The 23,805-nt window shown below is 48.8% G+C and overlaps 1 protein-coding gene across 1 annotated transcript; it reads right to left on the minus strand.

Moving 5' to 3' along the window:
* Window positions 1-11,714: 11,714 nt before the first annotated feature.
* On the minus strand, window positions 11,715-20,039 carry SOST (sclerostin). Its single transcript, XM_019752198.3, has 2 exons — window positions 16,432-20,039; window positions 11,715-13,711 (listed from the first exon to the last, which is right to left on the minus strand). The coding sequence occupies exons 1-2, from the start codon at window positions 16,649-16,651 to the stop codon at window positions 13,290-13,292; spliced, it is 642 nt and encodes a 213-aa protein (XP_019607757.1). The 5' UTR covers window positions 16,652-20,039; the 3' UTR covers window positions 11,715-13,289.
* Between the last annotated feature and the right edge of the window lie 3,766 nt (window positions 20,040-23,805).

The following is a 23,805-nucleotide window of genomic DNA, read 5'->3' on the forward strand; positions in this document are numbered from 1 at the left end:
TAAAATAATGGCCCAGGTCAGAGATAACTGAGTCAGCATCTCGTCCAGCAGCGTCCAGATCCCAGGGAGAAGCCAAATTCCAGTGCAGAGAGTGCCAAATTCCCACCACCTGGCTGAGAAAGACGGGGAGGGCCAAGAGTTTCCTTCTCTCTCTTTCAGGGCCCTGAGCCACCAATCTGAAGCCATGTTTCTTGAGAGACTAGGCAGGGATTAGGGGCAGATGCTGTGGTTCCTGTCCTGGTTCCAGCTCCTTCATTGTCACCCTAAACAGCCTGAGGCTGGCTGTCCCCACCCCATACATGCCCACTTCCCCAGCCAATCGGGCCCAAGGTGCCTCCAGGACACCATCTTCCTCATTCATGTGTTAGAGAATGAATCTGTTTCCTATTCCAGCTCATCAGGAGACCCACATGAGAGATCCTCAGAGCATGGGCTGCTGTGCTCGTGGTCTGAGCCCCTTCCCATGGATTGACCCACCCATCAGCCATTCAGCTCTTCCCAGCCAGTGCCTCCTCTGGGCTCCTCAGCGTTCCCAGGAAGACAAGGAGATTTTCTTGATGCTGAGGTACGACTGGGCCTCTGTGTCCAGGTCGGGCCCCCGACAGGGCTCCACACCTAAACTCTACACTTGTACCCACTGTCTTCTCACTTATGTCCCCTCTTTAACCCTTTAGCAAATGTGGGGACCCTTAAATCCCTTAGTCTGAGCTTCGGGGCTTTCTTCAAAAGCAGACTATGACCTGTATGGACTTATAAATATTTTGACAGTAAGTATTGTTAACAAACTATGTAAAAGTCGCTTATTTCTCTGTTAGAAGAGGCATAACTCTCCTCTATAAAAGCATCAGACTTAAACTGTAAAAAAATGGATTCAGCCCAGTCTGAGCCAACCGGGTGTAATGGAGAATCACTTGGAAGTTTGCTAAACCTTGCAGGATCCTGGGCCCAGCTCCAGAACCACTGAATCAGAATCTTAGAGAGGTGAAGACCAGGAGCGTGAATTTTTAACAAGCTCCCCGGGTCGTTGTGAAGCACAGTAAACCCGAGGTTGAGTAGCTTCCATGCCAGGGGCTCCCTCCTTGGAAGCCCCCCCACACCCCCAGCACACACACCTACACGCTCCTTCTTTCTAAGATTTTCTGTGCGCTGGGGATGAGGAAGATACAGCAGGCAACGGGAGCTGCGACATGGGTTTGCTCTGGAAGCACAGAGGAGAGCAGACTCTCAGAGAGGAAAGACTTCTCAGGGACGGGTCTCTGGGGCCAAATCCTGAAGTCAAAGTAGAGTTGCCAAGCTAAAGAAGAGAACGAGGGCATTCCACATCAAGGGCATGGCATGGGTGGGGCATGATGGGGAGCGTAAATAATTTGGGGCCAGAGCATATGTCGGGGAGAGGGAGAAAAGGAGGCTGGAGAGATGAGTGAGTCAGGTCCCCATGCTGGTTTGTGTTATGTCAACTTGGTTAATCTGGAAATAATACTTCTTAGAATCCCTTTTGCCCTATGGGTCTGCAGTAGAGTTGGTCAAGAACTTGCAGGAGACTTGGGAAATAAAAATGAAGCAACACCATGACTCTCAAAGGGCTGTCGCTGTCAGACGCTGTGATGGACAGAGGGAGAGGTGTCTCACCTGCCGACCTTGCTAAGCAATGGCTCCCCACAGACATCCCTACATGGCTCCCCTTGGGTAGCTGGACATGCTTAATTTCTCAAATGTCTCTGCAAGTTTCGACTTGTCACCCATAGCAAGACTGGTTAGTGACACTTTCTCTGACCATCCAAATCCCCTTTCAAAATGGTCACTTCCCCAGCTCCTCCCACATTTGGGTAAGGTGTAATGCATATAGTAAATCCCTTATTCCCATAGATGCTGTTTCCATGGCTGGACGCTAATCAATACAGTTTTTATCATGAGTTTCCCCCCGCCTTTTAAAAAGATTTTTATTGGGGAAGGGGAACAGAACTTTATTGGGGAACAGTGTGTATTTCCATGCCTTTTTATTGGGAAACAGTGGTGTGTTTTACCCAGGACTCTCATCAGCTCCATCCAAGTCAAGTTGTTGTCCTTTCAATCTTAGTTGTGGAGGGCACAGCTCAGCTCCAGGTCCAGTTGCCGTTTTTAGTTGCAGGTGGGGCACAGCCCACAATTCCTTGCGGGACTCGAACCGGCAACCTTGTGGTTGAGAGCCTGTACTCCAGCCAACTGAGCCATCGGGCCAGCCAGGAGTTCAGCTGCAGCTCATTGACTTCATTCTAGTTGCGGAGGGCGCAGCTTGCTGGCCCATGTGAGAATCCAACCAGCAGCCCTGTTGCCCAGAGCCCACGCTCTAACCAACTGAGCCACACGCCCACCCCTCATGAGTCCCTTTTTAAGAGCAGGAAAACCTTCTCACAGTATTTTCTCCAAACACACACACACAACACACGGTTCACCCGAGGGAAAACCTCTTAATATCCAGGAGGGCTGGAGGAGAGGTCTTCACATACTCAAGTATTAGGACAGCTGTGCCCTCTTTCCGACCACCTGCCAGGAGGAGAATGTGGGCCCGGTCCCTAATGGAGGGGCTTCTTCAGCATCAGGTGTTTCTAAAAGTCTCGGAGGGCTGCCCCTGATTTGTACTTGTAGAACACAGTCATGCCTGCTTGAAGACAAAAAGATCAGACAATAGGATACCTGGGGCTCCGACTTTCTTTCCCAAGGGCCTCAAGTTCTAATCAGTTTCCCTCCTGGGGAATCAGGGCCTCTTGGCTGGGATCCCAAAGCAAAGTGGGTTCATTTTATATCCTTCAAGTCCGGCTACTCCTGCAAGTTCAAGTCACAGGATTTTCAAATCAGGGTCTTCTCTATGACTCTGAGCATGACAGCCAGCCCCCTGCCCTCATGAAGCTCCCAGTCTTTCAACAGAAGGAATAGATAGCAAACTGGTGATTAAAGGTCACTGTGCCAAGGGCAATATGAGGGAAACTACAATCTGCCAAGAGAACACAGGGGAGGGTCCTAACCCAGGCTCAGAGGGCGCTTCCAGGAGGAAGTGATGTGAGCAGAGACAAGAGTCGCAGGGGATGCACAAATCAGTTGCATAAAAGCTGGAGGTGCGAGAGCGTGGGACTTGGGGAAAGTGAGAAGCACCCAGCGAGACACATGGGAGATTGCCAGGCAGTGGGAAGAGGAGAGCTGGGAGGTCTGCTCAGTTCTGTCCTGGGACCTGGTTGAGGTGAAGACTCACCATTTTGAGGCCACAGGAAGCAGAGGAGGGGCAGGATCAGATTCCACTCCTGTGGGAAGACTGGTTTGGAGGTGAGTCCAGAGGCCAGATGAACCTCAGAGGCTGGGCTAAGGGAGAGAGTGGCTGAACTACGGGGGTAGCTCTGGGGAGAAATGAATGGATTCAAGAGACATTAGGCAGATTGAAGTAGGTAGAAACCACTCAGGTGGTGGTTGGTAGGCTGGAGGCAAGGGGTGGGGGGCAGAGAGAGCCAAAAGGATCCCAGGTGTCTGGCTGGAGCCCCTGTGGGGGTTGGAGGCGCCCAGCTGGTCACTGAGCAGAAGCTGCGGTGTGAATGGCCTCCACACTGACTTCGACTTGTGCACCTGGTCTCCCCAGACAGCACAAAAGGACCAGGAAAACATGAAATGGATTCTATGGACAGTATTGTCAGTAAAATGAAGCCTCTAATGAAGGTCTGACTGCTGGAAGAAAGGGAAATACAGTGGCTTTGGGAAGGAAAGCATCTGTGCATAAAGAAATGAAGAATGAGGAATAAGAGCTCAAAACGTTTTTCCAAGTCTAGGGTCTCCTTCTCCCTGTCCAGGAGGAGGGCTGTGTTGGCCCACCAAAGCTGAAAAGTGTTTGGGATCTGGTATTGGAATGACATCTACAATGGCTGTGTTGACGGCTCGTACAGGGAGTGTGCCAGGGGGGCTCACGTGCCCCTTGCTGCTTCTCTCACTCAGCAAACATTTGTTGAGCATTAGCTCTGCGCCACCCTCCAGGGTCTCCCTGTAAAGGGAGGGGTGCCGGAGGCCAGCTCGGTTCCTGTCCAATAGAGCTTTTGATTGGGCAGCAGAAGCAGACATGACACCTACAAAATGACAAATCCTGACCGGGGTTGGGAAAGAGAACAGAGGGGTCCTATGGGGTGGTGGTCAGGGAAGGCCTCTGAAGAGGTCACATTTGAACTGAGCTTGTAAGGCAGGGAATTCGGGAAGAGCATTCTAGGCTTAGGGAACAGCATTGTCATAAGCGACAAGGCTTTGCTTTCGAGGAACTGAAAGAAAGGCAACGTAGGTGGAGGAGCGAGCCGGGGCCGGGGTGGGGGTGGGGGACATTATGGGAGACGGGGCTAGAGAGGAGGTGGGGGTTGACTGTGCAGGAATTGGAATATTTTGGCAAAGTCCAGACCCAATGATTCCTCAGGGCCCTTGTTACCCCAGGTTTCAATGACATTTTAAAAAGCCATCCTGACTCCATCTGTCATAAAAGGCTCCAGTCTGTTTCCATCTCCAGCTCTCCTTTAATAAGGGGGGCGCCCAGGGTCTCATGGATCCAAAAGATGCCCCTTGGTGCTCTGCAAACTTTCCAGCAACATTTTTAGAAAGTGTTCCCTTTTAGATTTAACTTCTCTTAGCCAAATTATCCAGGGAAAAATAAGTCCCTACAAATAGCGATCACCGGTGAACGAGGAGAGTCATTATCTTAAATTGAGGCTGGTTTCTAAGAAAAAAGAAAAGAAAAAAACCCTAAGTGCCACTGGGCCAAAACCTCACCCCCACCCACCCCCAGCGCATACGTGAGGCCGAGGCCGGTGGCTCCACCACCCTCCCTGCAAGTACAGGGCTCAACGCAGGCCTCTGGGCAAAGGGAAGGAAACCGGCAGAGGAAGGAAGGCAAGAGATTAGAGAAGCTGACAGATGTAAATAGCCTCAGAGGAGCCACGCTGTCCCGGCGTTCCTCCCCAGGGAGCCCTTTGTACCAAGGAATCTGGTTGCCTGAATGAAAAATGATATCATTTATTTCTTTAGTCAGAGTTGAGCTGTTTTCTTCAGACATAGAAATAACCTAACACCACAACACTAAATTGTTGGCCAAGTGATAGAGATATCTGTAATTTGGACGCTTGATAATATCCTGGGTAAACAACCATGGACTTGGTTTCTTGGGAGGGGTCCTTCGCCCCCTAGCAACATTGCAAAGCTACAGAGGGACTTGCATGAAAGAAATACTTTTGAAAAGGTTGTTCCAGAGCTCTTGCCTGCTACTGAGCTGGAAAGAAGCTGGACTTTTCATTCCTGCTGCTCAAAACACACCCCACTGGTCAAGCATCCATTAATTCAGCAAATGTTTATTGAGCATTGACTCTGACCAAGCCTGTGCAAAGGCACTGGGGCTACAGATGTGCAAAGGCTGGTGCCTTGCCCTCAATAGACTCACAATCCAGGGGAGAGGAAGTCAAGTTCAGTCTGTATGGCAGTCCCTATAATACAGTACGTACATGGCACAATTGTCTGCTCTCACGGAAAGGGCAGTGTTTGAGATGAGACTTGAAGATAAAGAGGACTTTCCAGACGAGAGAAGAGGGAGGAGGGTGTCCTAGGCAGATGAAACAGAATGTGCAAAAGCACAGACGCTTGAAACTACCTGGGCTTTTTGGAAATTAAAAGAAATACAATACTGCAGAGAATAAAGTGCTACGGCAGCCGCTGGTCAAATGTATGCCTGGACAGGTAGGCAGAAACCAGATCACATCCTTGTAAACTAAGGAGTTTAGAGTTTATCCTTTAGGTAATAGGGAGCCATAGAGGAATTTTGAGACAAAAATGACATGATTAGATTGTTGTATTAGACGACTCATTCCTTTCTGTCTTGAAGAAACTCTACTGTATGTCCTATCAGGAGTCTAGTCCAGGCAACTTCCTTATAACATTGCTTGTAAATAGGGAAAACATTGGAAACAATGTAAATGTCCACCAGTAGAAAAACGGATAAACAAATAATGGTACAGTCATAAAATGTGATAGGGTTCAATAGTTAGAAATCATTCAACATGGCACGATCTTAAAAGCATAATTTTGAGTAAAAAGGAATGAGTTTCAGAATATGGATAGTATGATGAAGTGCATGTAAAATTTTAAATCATATATGTGTGTATATTGGTTATAAATAAAAGATATGTAAAAAAGTATTGAAACATGACTGTTGCTTCTAGAGAGGGAAGGAAAGGCATGGGGAAGAGGAGAAATTCAAAGAGAATTTTATCTGTGATGTTCTATTTGTTTCATATAAAAAAGAAATAATGCAGCACAATTGCAAAAACGTTAAATTTCTTGCATTTAAAAAAAATTTGAACTTTGTCTTTTAATAAAGAGAGAGAAAGGTCCATCTGGTCATGATGTAGAAGATAGAAGGGAGGAGACTACAAGAAGAGACCTCCAGCCAGCATCTTTGCCTCCATCCAGCTCCTCCTGGATAGAGCAAAGCTGGAGGCAGGTCTTGGGTGGTTCCCAGAGGGCAATGCATACAGGTGGCTAGAGCCACTTTCTTGGGCTCCTTTTGGCCTCTGGGAAGAGCTGAGGCCAATCCAGGCTCTTATCTGGTGTCCCTGGAAGACACGGAGCTCTGTCTTATTCAGAACTGGCCATCGTTCTGATCTGATGTGACTTCTAGATCACAGCATCGTTCAGTCTCCAGATGCCAGTGCCATTCTTGGACACCTGCTAACTAAGGGGCAGAAACAGGAGGCTTTTAGAATACAGGGGAACATCTGTATTCTCAGAGCATTGTATACTCAGAGTAATGATGGTGGTGTGTGGCACGCACACACATGCACACACGTGTGATTGCATATGCCAAGCCAAAGAGCAGAGTGGTTTGCAGTGGACGCCGTGAGGAGGGTGCTCACGGATGGGAACGTTCTTACACAGTGCAGAGAAGTAAGAATGACTCTTTCCAGAAGGAATTCATTTCTGACCCTTCAGACCTCAATCCCCTGACATACAGTCTCAGCTAACAGAATAAACATGTATATTTTGACATATATTTCTGTGTCTGGGCTAGAGCCACGGCAGGAAAGAACACCAAAACAATCATGTTTGTACTTTCCTGGGCTTAGCCAATCCTTGCTTCTCCCCCAGGTAGGATTCTGTGGGCATCCATCAAAGGGAAACTGCGAACTTTTCTGCAATTATATATGAATTTCATAACGTATAGGTCCTAGAAGAAATGCATCTGCCCAATGCCCACAGCCTTACTTAAGCAAATCTATCATGCATTTTAAGAATAAAGGTGTGCATAGCTACATAATTAATAATATGCAAATTATTCTTCTCTGGGGGCCATGTGGTCTTTAACATACAGAGTCAGGAGAACATACAACGAGACACTCTCTTTTACAGACACACACACACACACACACACACACACACACACATCTCCTCACTATAATTATAATTACCATGCTGGCTTCCAGATCAGGGGTTAGCAGCCTTGGCATGGAGACGCCTGAAAAGCATCCAAAGCAATTAGTGGTGTCCCTTCACCACCCCCTACATACCTTCTGGGCCTTTGCACTTGCTGTTCCTCCTCCTGGTGCATGCATCCCCCAGGTCCTGTGGGGCTCGCTTCCTCACTGCATGTAGGTCTCAGCTTAAATGTGACCTCCTCAGAGAAGGCTGGCGTGGCTCTCCATGGCTCTCTGTCTGCTAACCAGCTTTATTTTGTTTTATAGAACATTGCATTCCTGGCATTATGCTCTACATTTCTTTGTTGTCTGCCTGACATCCATCTCCCTGCCTACCATGACCTTCATGAGGCTCCATGATCACACCCACATGGCCAGAGCCTCAGGCGGTGCCTGGCACACAGCTGGCATTCAGTCAATATTAGTGGAATGAATTACTACTTACCCTTCTTTTCTTCTCCCTGTCCACCTTCTCCTTCCTCTTACTTCCTTTCCTGCCCTCATCTCTCCTGCCTCTGCCTTAAATGTCCTGGCAGAGTCAATCCTTAGGAAGTTGTCAGGCAGGTAAGGGTTGTGCTCTGGCCTCCTCTTCTTCCGTCTCCCTTTCCTACCCTCCGTCATGGGTACCTGTCTCCCACCTGCAGCCACCACTGCCAGCTCTGGCCCTCTTGGTGCGTGGGACCCTAGTTCAGGCACCCCAGATGATTGTAGAGAAATTGGGAATTGGTGGGGATTAGGTTGTAAGAAAGGCAGGGCCCAGTCTCCAAAGCATTCCTGCCAGGCTCATGGAGAGCAGAATGGTCGTTCGGAGCACTTTTCACATCCATGACCCAGCTTCTTGTCTTTCCCACAGGAGTCGATGCCACTATTATGGGGACTCAGCCCCTCCCTCCTTTCCACGCTATGCCTCCTCTCTCCTGCCATGACTGACAGTATCCAACTCTACCCCCACCCCACCTGCTCTATTTCCTGGCTTCCGCTGCTTCCTTGTGTAATGAACTTGGATGCAGAGCATCCCCTGTGTGCAAGGTCTCATGCTGACATCACCCCAGCCCATCTGGTGTGTGCCCCCCTTGCTTTCTTCCTGCCGCTGTCTCTCCTCTCTGCCCCTCCATGTCCTGGCAGCCTTCAAAGCTCAGCTGGACCCAATCCCTGCCTTGCCCCTCTAAAGCCCCTCCCCTCTTGCTCCTCTAAATCCCTCCTCTCCCTCTGGCCTTAACCACTCTGGTGGCAAAAGATCACATACATACTCCACAGTGGCACCTCGTGCCCTCATGTTCCACTTGACGCCCCAGCAAGCATATAAACTGCTTGAGGGTAGGAGCTGTGTCTTATCCTCAGAGACCCAACAGAAAACAATCAGAGCAAACAGCCTCTTTTCACAGATGTCTGATCTTCCCCTCCCCACTCCCACCATCAATCCATTCCATCCACCTAATCTCATGAGAGAAGAAATCCTAAATAGATTGAATAACAACTGTATAACCACAATACATATGAGGCACCTACAGTATCTGGGTACAGGGGGTGCCCTGGTGGGCAGCGACAGACAAGAGTCCCTGCTTTCCTGGGTCTTATAGTCTAGGAAGGGAGAGAGAGATCAATCAGATATTTACATGAATACATCTATAATTCCATAACTTCTGAGATAAGCTCTCTGAAGGAAGGAAGCATTACTTATGAAAGAGAAAGCAACAGGATTTGTACTGGCTTGGTTGGTCAGGGGACATGACAATTGTCTGAGACCTGAGTGATGAACAGGCCTTAATTACTCACAGAAGGAGCACCCCCGACAGAAACACCAGCATTTGGAAATGGGCAACTGGGCCCCAGTCTATTTCAGAGGAAGCTGCATCTCTTAATAGTAGGGGACCATACAATTTATTGCCCAAACTGGGATGTTTTTAAGAGTAAGAGTGGGAGCTGTTAATAATTATGCTGGGCCAATAGGTGTCCATGCCTGGGCAAACCAGGAGCATGGTGGCACTAATTTAGGAGAAACAGTCCCCCTGTCTCCTGCCCCGCTAGCCACGAAACAAACTTCAGGTATTGGTCAATGCTGCCAGAGACTTGAGCCTCTGCCTGCCCTTAGACAAGAGAGAAGACAGAGGCGGCACTCCAGGAATGGGGATGGGTAGGAAAGACCAAGCAGGCCCCAGATGAGGAACAAGGGCAGGCCTGTGTGGTGGGGAACCTGTGGGAGGCAGGCGGATGTGGGATACACACCAGCTTTCAGTTGCTGTGTCTCTGAGCTCAGCTCACACACAGGTGGCTTTGCAGGCTCTCCACCTTCCCTCCCCCGCTGCCCAAGTTCTGCCTGCTTCAAGGAAAACAGGTTCCTGGGTGTTCTTTGAGTTTCTTTTGCTCTACCTCCTTATGCAAAGGTGGCCTGATTTTTATTCGAAGTATAGGTCGAGCCCCATGGATTGTGTGTATATGCGAGTGTGTGTGTGAGAGAGAGAGTGTGTAGGAGAGAGAGACCCATTTCCCTCTGTCCCTCTGCCTGTCTGACTCTCAGATTATTAATACAAGCTCTGAGTTTGGCTGCACCCCTAGAACCTGTGCTCCCCACAGCAGAACCCCACCCCTGCCAGCTGAGCCTGTAGTCTCTTTCGCTTCTGACCAGCACCAGGTTTATAGATCGCATGTAGGTAGAATATAACTTTCCACAAATAACCCCTAGCCCGACCTACAGTTTAGCCTTTGGGTTTTTTCCCCCTCATGGTTATGGGAGCGTAGCCGGGGCTGATGTCTCCGGGATCTCCGGGCCCCAGAAAGCAGATCCTAGGTGTACTGAGAGGAGGCATTGCCTGGAGTTCCAGGTCCGCCATGCTGCTTGTGCTCCCGTCTCCACCTGGTGGACCTCCAAGCAGCGCCCACCTCTGTGAAACTTTCCCTAACCTTTATCCCTTGCCCTCAACACAGAGCCAATTACTCTTGTCTTCGGTTGCATAACACTTTGTACAGAACAATGTGACCTGATTTTTTGCCCATGTGCCCACCAGGCTCTGAGCTGCTTGAGTGTCAGGGAAGGGACGGAGCCCATATCTGGCTGTGGGCAAAACATTTAACCCCTCAGTGCCTCAGATTCAGACACAAACATGGCTCCCGAGCCAGTGTCCCACCACTAAACCACATTGTCTCGGGGGGCTGAACCATGTATCCATTTCCTACCTGCTCCTGTTTTCTGGGTTCCTCACAATACACAGATTCCTTGCAGGCCTGGAGGCAGCAACACCCACTGACACTTAACAGACTTGTTGATGATGATGATGATGATGGCTTTAGGAGGGTTCATTGGGAGTTAAAGTTAAAAGTCATCATGGCGGACCTCAGCTTACTTTTGGGGGTAAGGAAGGTTCTGGGGGTGGGGTTACCCCAAGATGGGCTAGACTTGATTGAAAGCTTTGCAACTGATTATCCCTCCTTATGGCAACTAAAGAGTATTCCTTGAGTCTCAGCTAGCATCCGGCACTAAGAGGGAAGTGCAAGATATTGTCCTTGCTTGTGACAATCTTACATCTTCACCAGAGAGGCATAACATTCATGTTTGGGTCAAAGCTTGGCTGCGCTTCCTGTGAGCTGGTCCTGATTTGTCCTTGGCTCTGTGTCTATCCCATTACTCAGCAGGGTGTGGCCAGGTGGGGCAGGTGGTCCACGGATGAATGTTGAATCAAAGACTCAGGAACCAAAATCGAGGCATGGACAAAAGGGGCTGGACACCTGAGGCGCAGGGATCAGTGGGGGTTGGGACACTTCTGGGAGGATCAGGGAAGAGATGACAAGGAACATGAACCCCAAAGAAAGAGCAAGAGTTTTTTGGGGCTGGGAAGCAAACTAGGGAGGTGGGGACCAGTACAGCATGTGGCACCTGGAGTCAGTAAGGAAGCTTGGGGAAGTGGAGGATGGGAGTTAAGCAGGTGAAAGCCGTATTTGTCAGGCTGAGAAGACTGAACTTGATCCGGGGCAAGGAGGAGCTATGAAGGGATTTTGAGCAGGGGTGTGACACAATGAGAACCGTGTTTTTGGAACAGTGCAAAGGGCAGGCTGCTCGAGGGAGACCAGGCTGAGATTTATTACAATAGCAGAGTGAAGGAATGAGGTCTAGGTTTGGAGAAGAAGGGACGAACAGGACTTTTCAAAGGACATAATTGTCACAAGGGCCACCATCGTGCAAAGGTATCGTAGTGACCCAAAGAAGGATGTTAACTTTGACAGAAATGACTGTGTGTGGTTGAGAAATGAGACCACATCCTCTCCATAACGACTCATTGTGTTTTATTAACAATGCTTCTGGATTCTGAAAGAACAGACTGGCATTTCATAAAGCAATATTAACGTTGTCATTCTCTACAAGAAAAACTTTTGCATAAATAACTTAAGTGAGAAAATAAATATGTAACTTAACTCTTTTTAAAAACCACGACTTTCATTCTTGTGGACAAATCCCACATGAAAGGATTGCAGAAAACAACCAGCCCAGCAGGCTTTCACATGGCATGTGCTTCTGTTTAAAAAAAAAAAAAAAAAAAAAAATTTAAACAATTATAAACTACACAGAAAGTAAGAGGTGTCTGGAAATGATTTTCAAAAAGATTTTTGGATGGCAGCTATTAGGCTTTGCAGTTTCTCAGCATATGTACAGCACTTGTAATTTTTCCCCAATAATATCATTTTAATGTAAGATATGCCACCACACGTAACAGCAGTAAGAAGCAATTTTCTAGACAGAAATGTGTCCATGAGTTACGAAGAGGTGCCTCTGAAGGGATCTGCTTGCTGGTCTTTGAAAGGGTGGTGGCTGCTCCCTTGGGCCTGCAAGTCCAGTGTCCTGGGACCTTGAGCTTCTCTGCAGAAGGTGACTTTAAAATATGGCCACGGGGTGGGGGCGGGACACTGCTCTTTGGGAATAGGGGGGTGATTTCTTTTCCTCCCACCACCCTTGGGATCTTCTCCTTCTCTACCCCAATTAATGATGTTGCTTCTGCATCCTTTGAGATGGAAGGGTGGAGGTAGCCAAACATCTAGGGAACCCAGCCTTGGAAACAACTCCGTGTCTTTCGGGAGTCTGTCAGCCATGAATACACTCTTTTTTCCTGTTTGTTTTTCATCTTTGGCTGTCAGGTCACAGGATTACAACTCCGAATTCTGGACATGACCATGGTTCAATCCAACCTCTCTCCCTGGCCATTCAAAACGCACCCGAGTCCTTGGAACCGTATGACAGAATATTGCTGGAGACCCTAATCCCACCCCCAGTTGCATTTTACAAAGAGGAAATCGAGGTCCAGAAAGGGAAGACTGTAGTCCAAGTTCACCAGCAAATTAGTGGCAGAGCCAGGACTAGAAACCCTATTTTCGGACCCCCGTCTTGTGTTCTTGGCACAGCGTGGCACTAAAGGCTTTACGACAGGCAGAGAAGTGGATAGGGATCTTATGGGAATTTCTTTACCAGTCCCCACACTTTTCTCACTCCCCACCGCTTCCTAAAACCCCGGGGCGGTGAAATGCTTCCTTTTCTGCCTCCTCTGAAGTGGGACCTGCAAAGGTAGGCGGCCCCGGTGGGCGGGGCTGCATGGCTCAGTGTCTGTGACTCTCCCTCCCCAGCCCTGCGGGACCCTCTCGGCGGGCGGACGGGGAGAGTGGGGCTTTGTCGGCACCCGGGATCCGCAGGGTCTGGCTACCTTCTGCGAAGCCAGGAAGGTCTCAGCCCCCTGCCCTGGGTTGCAGGCATTTAAAATGAAATACAAACAATCAAACCGCGCGCAGAGGGCAGAAACCTGCGGCGCCCGGATCGAGGGCGCCTGCTGGGGTGGTGCGGCCGAGGTGGCTCTAATAGGCGTTCTCCAGCTCGGCCTGGTTAGCTTTAACGCCCCGGGCGCGGGGCCTCGGCTTCCTGCCCTTCTGCGGCCGCGCAGCCTCGGGCCCGAAGTCCTTGAGCTCGGACTGGTTGTGGAAGCGGGTGAGGCGCTTGCACTTGCACGAGGCCACCAGGCGCACCTTGCGCGCGCGCGGGGACGCGCCGCCGGGACACAGCAGCTGCACCCGTTGCGCGCGGTAGCGATCCGGGATGCAGCGGAAGTCGGGCCCGTTCGGGCGCCACCACTTGCCGCGGCCGATGGCGTTGGGCAGCAGGCGCGCGGGTCCGCACTGGCCCGAGCACACCAGTTCCGTGACCGGCTTCGCGCTGCGACATGGCCCGTCCGTCACGTAGCGGGTGAAGTGCAGCTCGCGGCAGCTGTACTCGGACACGTCTGCGGAGAGAGGCGCGCGTGAGGGCGGCGGCTCCCTCCAAGCCTTAGGCCTTACACCCACTCCATCCCCTCACCCCGCCTTCCCCAAACCTGCCTTTCTCCAGATAGGGTTCTTTTGTCCCTGGGCATCTATTATGGGACGGGCCCAGCCGGTGGAAAGATCTCCAGCCCACCCTCTCCTCCTAAAACTTTGAAGCCAAGTTTTGGTGGGTTTTTTGTTTTGTTTTGTTTTGGTTTTTGGTATTTTTGCAACCTATCTGTAAAATGGGTTGTCTTGAGGATTCCGTTCATTTATCCATCACATATATAACGCAGGGGACACCACCGGCACATAGTAAAAGCTGGAAGTGTTGGCTGTTACTATGTATTATTATTATTCCTCTTTGCCAGACTTCGGTCACACCTGTGCCACAGGGCCCCTCGCCATGGCAGGGTAGGTACTAGCCACACCCTCTGCATGTCTCTGGCTTCTCCCAAATTCCTTTTCCGGCCACTTGGTAGGGGCGGTGAGGGGATGGAGAAAGGGGTAGGGGTTAATTGAAGGTAATAAATCAGGGCAGCTGCTGCTAAGGAGAAGGATGGAAGAGAGGTGGAGAGGAGGACAAGTCATTAGACTTGAAAGGAGCCAAAGGCAAACCCCCTCATTATCACTGAGGACAGACAGGGAAAAGCACTTGCCCAAAAGGCAGAGCTGGGTCTCCTGACTCTACTTCCCTGGGGCCCCAGCACCTCTTGGCTCCCACACAGGTGGAAGCTGGGTGCCTAAGCCACCATGGGAGGCTGGGCTGGGGAATGAGGGGCGGGCAAAGGGCTGCTTTTTACTATGGTTACTTCCCTACCAGAAGGGGACCAAGCTCTGCCAGAAAACCTACAGGTTCAACTGCCACAAACATGTATTAAGCACCTGCTGTGTACCAGGCACCCTGCTGGGCACGTCTCTTGCTCTGTGCCATTTGAATAGACACCTGATGGTGGCACAGGCTTGTTTCTTGGGTGGGGTAAGACTGAGCTCGGAGACCTGGCTTAGGCCCCTAAAGTCACCTTGATGGTGTCTTCTACTATGGGTTTAGATGAGCGGGAGCTTTTTAAACAGTTAATCCTCGTGTAAGCACCTGTCCACCCCCAAGAGTCTTATGGGACCCATGTGACACAAAGGGATGAAAAATAGTCCTAAGACCAAAACCAGAGAGGGGGCAGAGAGAGCCAGACACGAGAGCAAACACAGCAGGGGAGATGTGGGGCTTGCCTTCCTCCTGTGGCTGGCTTTCTGGTTTCTGGGTTGGTTTGGCATCCTCACTCCTGCTCCCAGGCTGCAGGGGTGGTGTGTGGGGGTGGCTTGTTTGCCCAGGGAAGAGGCTTTTGGGCTTTCCAAGAATAGTGCCCCTAGGTCAGGCACTTCCTCTTCAGAAGGTGACTTTGTTTTGAGCAAGTGGCTTCCTTGGGGCTTGTGGCCTCTCATGGGAGCTCAGGGATGTGGACATCTCATACTTGGGTCCCTTACAGCCCATGGATTGAGCTTCGTTGACCTTCTCTGGGGGTGGGGGGAGTAGGGGGAGGGCACGCCCGAGCTCCAGGTAGGAAGACCCAAGGGTCCCCCCAGCCTCCTCTGGTTTTGCTCTCGGCAGAGCCCCATGTTCCCAGCTAGTTGGGAGGAGGGGACGGATGGAATGTAGGAGCCTGGGCAGTGGGCTCCTCTCCCACCTGGACAATGGCCAGAGGGCACTGAGGCCCTTAGTCTGAAGTGTCATCCCAGCCCCCACCCCCAGCCATTCCTGCCAGCTGCAGAGCCAGCTGTGCACACTGACCCACAGGCTTCTCTGTGGGCACCTGATCAGGAACCCAGGTGTACCCTCCACTGGGGCCATTGACTTTTCAGTAGGGTCAGGCTCCCTCCCCAGAAATGAGGCAAGGTTGGATCCGAGGTGTGGACCCAGGACAGATGGTGCCACCTGTGTCTACTCCCTGCACAGAGGATGCTGCCTCCCCTCCAAGGTCCAGCTGCCACCCAGAGGCTAAAACTGTGCCTACACTCCCATTCCTTCAAGTGCCAGCTCACCGGGCAGACCATGGTCAGGGGCAATTGATGGAGTGCCTCTCTGCCATCCCTTTCCCACTGCTTTGGGGGGATTTGCTCTGGCTCTTGGTCTCCAACACTCCACCCATAATCCTCTACCTGGGCTGTCTTGGAATTGGATCAAAAGGGGTCCAAATCTCAGTGCTTCTACTCACTACCAGATTACTTAATTTCTGCTACGTCAGTTTCTTCACCTTCAAATTGGGAGTTCACCTTAGGGGTCTTCCACGTGGTGGGTCCCTGGGGGACAGCCCATGTACAGCCCACATAGAGCATCTGGCCTCCAGCAGGTGCTCATAGATACGAGGCTCCCTTGCCTTGTCCCCTCCTCAGTGGTGCCGACAGCTGGACCAGGCTCCTGTATTCTCAGGAGGGGATTCCTTGAAAGCTTTCTCAGCCTCTGAGCCTGTCCCAATGCTGTACCCTCACCACCTCAGCCTCCATCCTGCCCCCTGCCAGTCTCACGTCACTGCACTCGGATTCCCAGGCTATGCTGGCAGGTCCTCCTTCTCCTGCTTCCAGACAAGACTGTCCCTCCACCGTTGCTGGCAGTGGCTAACAGTCTACCCTAGTCTTCAACACGTCCCAAAGGGAACCCTCCCATCAGAGGACCCCTATGCTTAAAGTGCTCTCCTCCACCCCATACCTTTGGTCTCAAAGGGGTGGTGGGGAGGCCTCCCGCCGTTCTCCGCCCGGTTCATGGTCTTGTTGTTCTCCAGTTCTGGCGGGGCCTCAGGGTACTCGCCCAGCTCAGGGATGATTTCTGTGGCATCATTCTTGAAGGCCTGCCATCCCTGGGCCTCCACCGCACGGAAGGCTGCGTGCACCAACAGGCAGACGAGACACAGGGCAAGAGAGGGCTGCATGGTGCCAGCCGGAGGAGGGCACTTGGCCTTCCAGTAGCACAAGCTCCAGTCCCCAGCCCAGACACGTTTGCCTTTTTAAAGCCCCCTCTGCCTAGTGCCAGCCAATGACAGGCTGGGGCAGTGCTGGTCCCATGCTTTCCTCAGCCCAGGGGGAGGGAAAGGGGTGTGCTCAGAACAAACCCGCTACAAAGACTTCTCCTCAAGGGCAGCAAACTCCCAAATTGCTGCTGGTGCTCCCAGGTGACCCAGAGAGAGGGGTGTGTGTGAGGCGAGCCTGCTCTCCAGCGCCTCCCACAAGCAGACGGCTGTGGTTTTCAGATATCAAAATGAATCCCGGCTCTTAATCTCTACCTTCCTGGGGCCCTCAGGCTTTCTCAAAACAAACTTTGGACAAGCTTAACAAAGAAAACTGCAGCTCTGAATCCTCCATAGGGCTGAGCCCAGCTGATCCCATTTCTAAGGCCAAGTTCATTTGTCACATGAAAAAATGGCCCTAGGGGGTGTCGATTTGGCCCCTACACACCCAAATAGAGGCAGAAGTATGCTTTTAAAGAAATCTCATTGGTCCCGAAGTCCATGAGGCTCAGCATTGATTGTTCTGCCCAAAAAAGCCCTTCTGGGCATCTTCTGGGAGGCAAGAGAGAAAACTGAGGGCCACAGCAAGGGCGCCCACTTGGGCAAGGGGATGGGGATTCCCATTATAAGTAGCCAGGATGAGCACGTGAACAGGAACTGGTGATGGAGCTCAAGGAGGAAAATGCATTTCAAGCTCCTCAGGGATCCCGCACACGGTGACAGGCACTTTTTGGCCAGGACACTAACTGTGGCTCGCAGGCGCATGTGCTAAAGGCAATTATTTCTTTGGCCGGGCTGTGGGTAGGAGTAGAGAGCACAAAATCCATTTTCTTAGCAAAAGCCAAGGCCAACATTTTTAGTGCTGACATTTTTTTTTCCTGTCTCCCAGCCCATTTCATTTTTCAAAACCAGCGTTGAGTCCTATATGGAAAATCTGATTGATGCATACCAGGGGAGCATTCCAGAAGCCACCCCAGGTCCAGCCAGCCACAAAGAAACCAAAAGGAATTGCTACCTCAGCCCTGGAGCAGAATGAGGGGCCTGGGAGGGGCAGAGGTGTGGGGGCAGGAAGGTTCACACCTGAGGTGCAGGAAAAGAAAGGAGGGCCAGCGGAAGCTTTCATTGCAGACAGATTGAGGAGGTGCAGCCACTCCGGCTCTGAAGGAGCTGGGAAGAGGGCTGTGGCCCAGGTCCCCTTGGTATTTTCACTGGGCAATGAATCAGCATGCCCCACCTGCAGAGCCTCTGCCAGGCCTCTGCCACCTGCCTGGACTTGTAAGTCACTGTGTCCATCTGTGGCCATCTGTCCCTCCTTCTTTCCATCATCCATCACTCGACACATGAATGCAGCTGCTCTGACAGTTTTACAAGCCAGACAGAAGCCCCTGCAGGAAGGGCCCTCTCTGATACCTGCTTCCTAAGTCAGTTTCCTTCAGGGCAGACGAAAACAGCTGTGGCCATTGTTGGGGGTGATCTATCTCTCCCAACAGAGGCTGTGTGTTGTGAGAAGCTGGCCCTCCAGAGCCCCCTCTGACTGTCTATGACCCACCAGTCTCCTTTTCCCTTGTTCTGGAATGTGGACTGTTAACCCTATGGAGGCCAGACAACTGCCTCCTTGCCCTGGACTTCGGAGAGGACAGTTCTGCTGCCTGGATTCCTAGAGCTGGCGGGATTGATGCTCGAGCCCCTCCTGCTGTTGAGAACTGCGGACTCATCCAAAGGAAACAGAGACGGTGGGGACCATCCTTGGAACACTTCTGCCACCTGCTGGAAACAGGAGGAGGAGCCAGGGACAGCGGGTGGAGAGACTCAGGATTTTTATTTCATGTCATTATTTTATTTGAAACTGAAGTAATGTTAAAATGAGAGAGAAAGAAGAATCCAGTGGACTTGAATCTCTAAATTATCTACATCTTTTTGAATTATTCTCTGCCAATGTATAGCCATACTTTCCATAGAATGGCTCAGAGAGAACCTGCTATGATGCCATCTGCTTTTTCACATAACATTAATTCAACTTTAGATTTACTCAGTCCACAAGTTTATTGTTGTTCAGAGCTCAGCAATACTCCCGCACTTAAACTCCCAGGGTTTTAGCTGACTTCTGTTGTGGGTAGTTTATTTTCAGTGTTCCCCTATCCTCAGTCAGGATGCTATGAATATCCTGTACAAAGTAATTTTTTTGTATTAAACTTTTTGTTTTGAGATAATTGTAAATTTACATGCACTTGTAAGGAATGATACAGAGACAATTCCATGTACCGTTTCCCAGTTTCTCAATGGTAACATCTAGCAAAACTATAGTGAAACATACTAATCAGGATATTGGCATTGATACACTCCACCAATCGTATTCAGATTTCCCCCGTTTTACTTGTATGTATGTTTAGTTGTATGAAACTTTATCACATGTGCAGGGTCAAGTGGCCACCATCACAGCCAAGATAAAGAACAACTCTGTGGCCACAAAGATTCTCTTGTTGCCTTTTTAGAACCAGAATCACCCTCCGCCCATGCCAACCCTCTTTACCCCTAACCCACGGTACCACTAATCCGTTCTCCATTTCTACAGTTTTGTCATTTCAGAAATGTTATATAAAGGAATCAACTAGTATGTAACCTTTTAGGATTAACTTTTTTCACTCAGCATGATTCCCTGGAAATTCATCCAAGTTGTTGCATGTACTATCCACAATGTATTCTTTTTTATTGCCCAGTAGTATTCCACAGAGTAATTTTTTTTTTTTAAACGTTAGAGTATTTTCCAGAAGTGAATGCTAGTCCAAAAGGGTAAACAGTTTGCTACATGTTGCAGGGTTGTTCTCCAGAAATCCCATCCAGGTCCCCAGTCCCACCAGTGACATATAAGTGGGCATTAGTTTGCTGGGGCTGCTGGAACAAAGTACCACACACTGGGGGCTTCAACAACGGAAACATATTGTCTCACAGTTCTGGAAGCTGGGACTCTATGAGATCAGAGTGTTGGCATGGTTGGCTGCTTCTGAGAGCGGTGAGGAAGTCTGTTCCATGCCTCTCCCCCAGCTTCTGGTAGTTTGCTGGCCATGTTTGGCCTTCCTTGGCCTGTCAAGAAGCATCACCCTGATCCATGCCTTCATCTTGACACAGTGTTCCCTCTGTGTGCATGTCCATGTCCTAATTCCCCCTTTTTATAAGGACATCAGTCATACTGGAGCTGACTCTAATGACCTTATCTTAATTACCGTTTCCCCAAAAATAAGACCTAGCTGGACAATCAGCTCTAATGGGTCTTTTGCGGCAAAAATTAATATAAGACCCGGTCTTATAGTAAAATAAGACCAGGTCATAATATAATAAAATAAATATAATTAATATAATATAATATAATATAATATAATATAATATAATATAATATAATATATACGGGTCTTACATTAATTTTTGCTCCAAAAGATGCCTTAGAGCTGATTGTCCAGCTAGGTCTTATTTGCAGGGAAACACGGTACCTCTATAATAACCTTACTTCAAAATAAGGCCCCATTCTGAGGTACTAGGTGTTAGGATTTGACATATGAATTTTGGAGGGACACAAATCAAACCATAACCGCATGTTTCTCCACCAGGCTGTCAACACAGGTTTTGAGCTAAGACTTTTTAAATTGAATTTAATATTGTAATACCATACCTAAATTCCTAGCAAGGTTGTTTTTTCTATATGATGATTTACTGGTTATTGCTTCTACCACGCTGCTTGTTCATATGTCCACTTGCTAAACATTTAATGAAGCAAGACCTCCTGCCAGGTGCTACGCTCGCATCAGGAACTGACACTCTCCCCCTCCAGGAGCTCCTGTAACAGGGAAGAAATAAGTTCTTCAACCAAATAACTCCATAGAAAGTGATTAGTGCCACTGAAAAAAGGTTCAGAGGCTTTTTTTTTTTTTTTTTTAAAGGGACCAAGTGTTACGGGCCTTCAGAGGAGAGAACACTCCCTTCCCCCTAAGGTGGATCTGGGATCCTCATAGAAAGATGTAGGATTTCCACCAGACTTTGAAGGACACGCCAAATTTGGAAAGTAAGTCACAATCCTTTGAATGCACAGGACCATAGAATCCTTGATGTGAGAGGAACCTCAAAGGCCATCTAGTTTCACTCTCTACTTAGTATTCAAGCCACCTGTCTCTAATTCATGGAAACTGAGGGCTGCATTTTTGAACAGATTTTGGTCCCATAGGTCAGTGGCGAAAATGGAATATATGGATTTGGAGGGAAATCTGTTTATAGGCAGTTGCCTGCATTGAGGCCTGTCCAAATCGCCCCATCTTTATTCACAGTTGAGAATTGTTCTCTGGGGAGTGCAGGGTCTTGGCACAGATGGAAATCCTACTTGTACATTCAGCAGGTTCTTAGGGATGGGGGAGAGGAGCTGCAAAGCACTTTGTAACACAGGCTCCTGCTTACAATAGGGTAATGGCTCCCCCAGCCCTAACGGGATGAAACTTCCATTTCCTTCTGCCTGGCAGACCAGGCCCTTCAAGGTGGGGCCCTGACTCATTCCCCAGAAACTCCCCAACTGCCATCCAAACTATCACCCTCTGCTTGGGGGGCCCCTGACTGCAAACCCTTGTTAAAGAAAAGATTATTTCTGACACTTGTTAAAAATGGTAAAGAAGACTTCATTCAAGGGGGTACTATGGTGCTAGGTAAGTACAGAGACCCCTGCAATGGGGTCTTGCAGTGGAGAAGAGAGTTTGGGCTCAATTCCAAATACAACATGGAAAAGTTGGAATTTATAGCCAAGGAGCAGGGCAGGGGTCAGTGAATGGAACAGTACTAAGAAGAAACATTGGGGGTAAGGGAGAGTCTGGTTAAACTGACCTAACGGGAGGCCAGTGTCATCAGACTTCAGCAGGAGGATGAGGAAGCCTCTTAGATATTGAGGGTGACCAGCTAAGGAGAATGAGAGATTCTGGCTAATGCGACTTAGCAGGATTATTGCTAAAATTGGACAATACAGAGACAAAGATGCAAGTCCAAAAGTCGAGGCCTAGTTGAAAGAGATGTTCAGGGGAGAATGACTGGAGTTTGGCCAAAGAGAAGCTCTTTGTTACCCTGAGTTTTTGTAGACTCTTGCCCTTCAGCACCTAGCTGCAGGCCTCTACTCTTCCTTCTTTCAGCATCTTCCCCCCTCTTCCTTCTGCCTTCCTTCCTCCAAGGGTAGCCACCCAACTCTATCCCTGGGAACATTAAACTGGAAGGTCATATAGCTTATGGGATTTCAAACGAGGTTTCTCAGAACCCCAGGTTTCCACAGAAATGTCTCACAGTTTTAAAAGTATGTACTTTTTAATTATTTAAAACTGTAATAAAAACACACACATTAATCAAATGTTATTCATCTACTTCTAATGAATTAGAGACCACCCCTTTATTTTGTTGCCTGCAGGTTAACTCTAGTATACGCTTCAGACATTGAATCTCTATGCCCTTGAACTTCTTTCTCATAAATGGGTCATCAATTCAGGAGGCCATAGCTCAGAGACTACCTTTTTAAAAATTAGGCTTGGGCATATCCACTCCCATGAAATTACACAAGCAAGCACAGGACACTCCTTAGCTCTGAGTATTGGGATATGTTTGACACTGTGCCACAAAAGACACAGAAATTAACAGGATATAGTGCAAATAAAAAAACTGCAATTGTCATCTGTAAGTCTCATTTCAACATTCTGTGCTGGTTAAAGCAGCCTGGACCTTTAAAATAATAGTATCCAGAAATCACATCCATACATTACGCAGTATATACCGTAATACATCCATACACAATGGAAAGCTATGTAACTGTTAAAATGAACAGGATTAGAAGAAACAGTGGGTAAGACATATTAAGCAAACAAGACAAAGTACAGACTATTTTCCATTTACGGGGAAAAGGCGATCTCTACATACACACGTGTGTATATGCTTACCTATGTATGGGATTTTTCTAGAAGGATATACTTAGTGGCTTCCTCTGAGGAGAGAAATTGAAGGGATTTGGTGTAGGAGATTCGCTTTTTGTTACAAGCCTTTTGTATTGTTTGAATTTATTACTATGTATATATATATACATTATTGCCTTTTTAATTAAAATGTTTTTTATATGATGCTTTAAAAATCTTTTACCAGTTTTATATATTAGTGTTCTGCCTTAAGATTTTGGGTAAAAATATGAATATTATGTTGCCAAAAGGTCTGACAAACAATGAGCTAGCCTAACTGCCTCATGCTATGGGGAACGGGAGAGTAGAGGGGCTCTTTTTCTGCGCAGGCCGTTTCTGTCTGGGAGAAAAAGCACTAACTCTGAGTTTTTTTATTCAGAGGGGGAAAAAGCAACGCTTAGCCTAGGAGAGAGAATGCGCAATGGTGGAATTTAAGGCATCTGGAGGCAGGGGTATGTTTTGAGACTCCCCATCTGCAGGATCACTCAAATCCTAAAATGCCTCCTAATCATCTTCACATGAGGCCACCTTGAGACTGTCACCCCAGTCCCCTGCTTTCTTAGGAACATAAATCTTAATTCACTCATTTGGAAGGGGCCACTCTACTCAAGAATATTCCAGTCAATTATACCTCAATAAGCTGAACTTTTTTTTAATTCAGTAAATCAAAAAATTAGTCCTAACACAGGAAATTTCTGGTACTTGAGAGATATTCAACAAATATCTACTTCATAAATATAATCATCGTGCAATCTATAACTATAGCTCAGGAGGGCTAATTTTTAGAAAAAGCAAACATAAAAGCTAAGCACAGGGGGCCGACCCGGTGGCTCAGGCGGTTGGAGGGCGTCCTCTCAACCACAAGGTTGAAGGTTCAACTCCCGCAAGGGATGGTGGGCTGCGCCCCCTGCAACTAGCAACAGCAACTTGACCTGGAGCTGAGTTGTGCCCTCCACAGCTAAGACTGAAAGGACAACAACTTGACTTGGAAAAAAGTCCTGGAAGTACACACTGTTCCCCAATAAAGTCCTGTCCCCCTCCAATAAAATCTTTAAAAAAAAAAAAAAAAAGACTAAGCATAAAAGCAATCAACTGTGATAAGGACAAAAAAAGACCATG

Source organism: Rhinolophus sinicus, chromosome 12 (genome assembly GCF_057876585.1).
Source record: "Rhinolophus sinicus isolate RSI-liver-muscle chromosome 12, RSI-T2T, whole genome shotgun sequence".
Classification (NCBI taxonomy): Eukaryota; Metazoa; Chordata; class Mammalia; order Chiroptera; family Rhinolophidae; genus Rhinolophus; species Rhinolophus sinicus.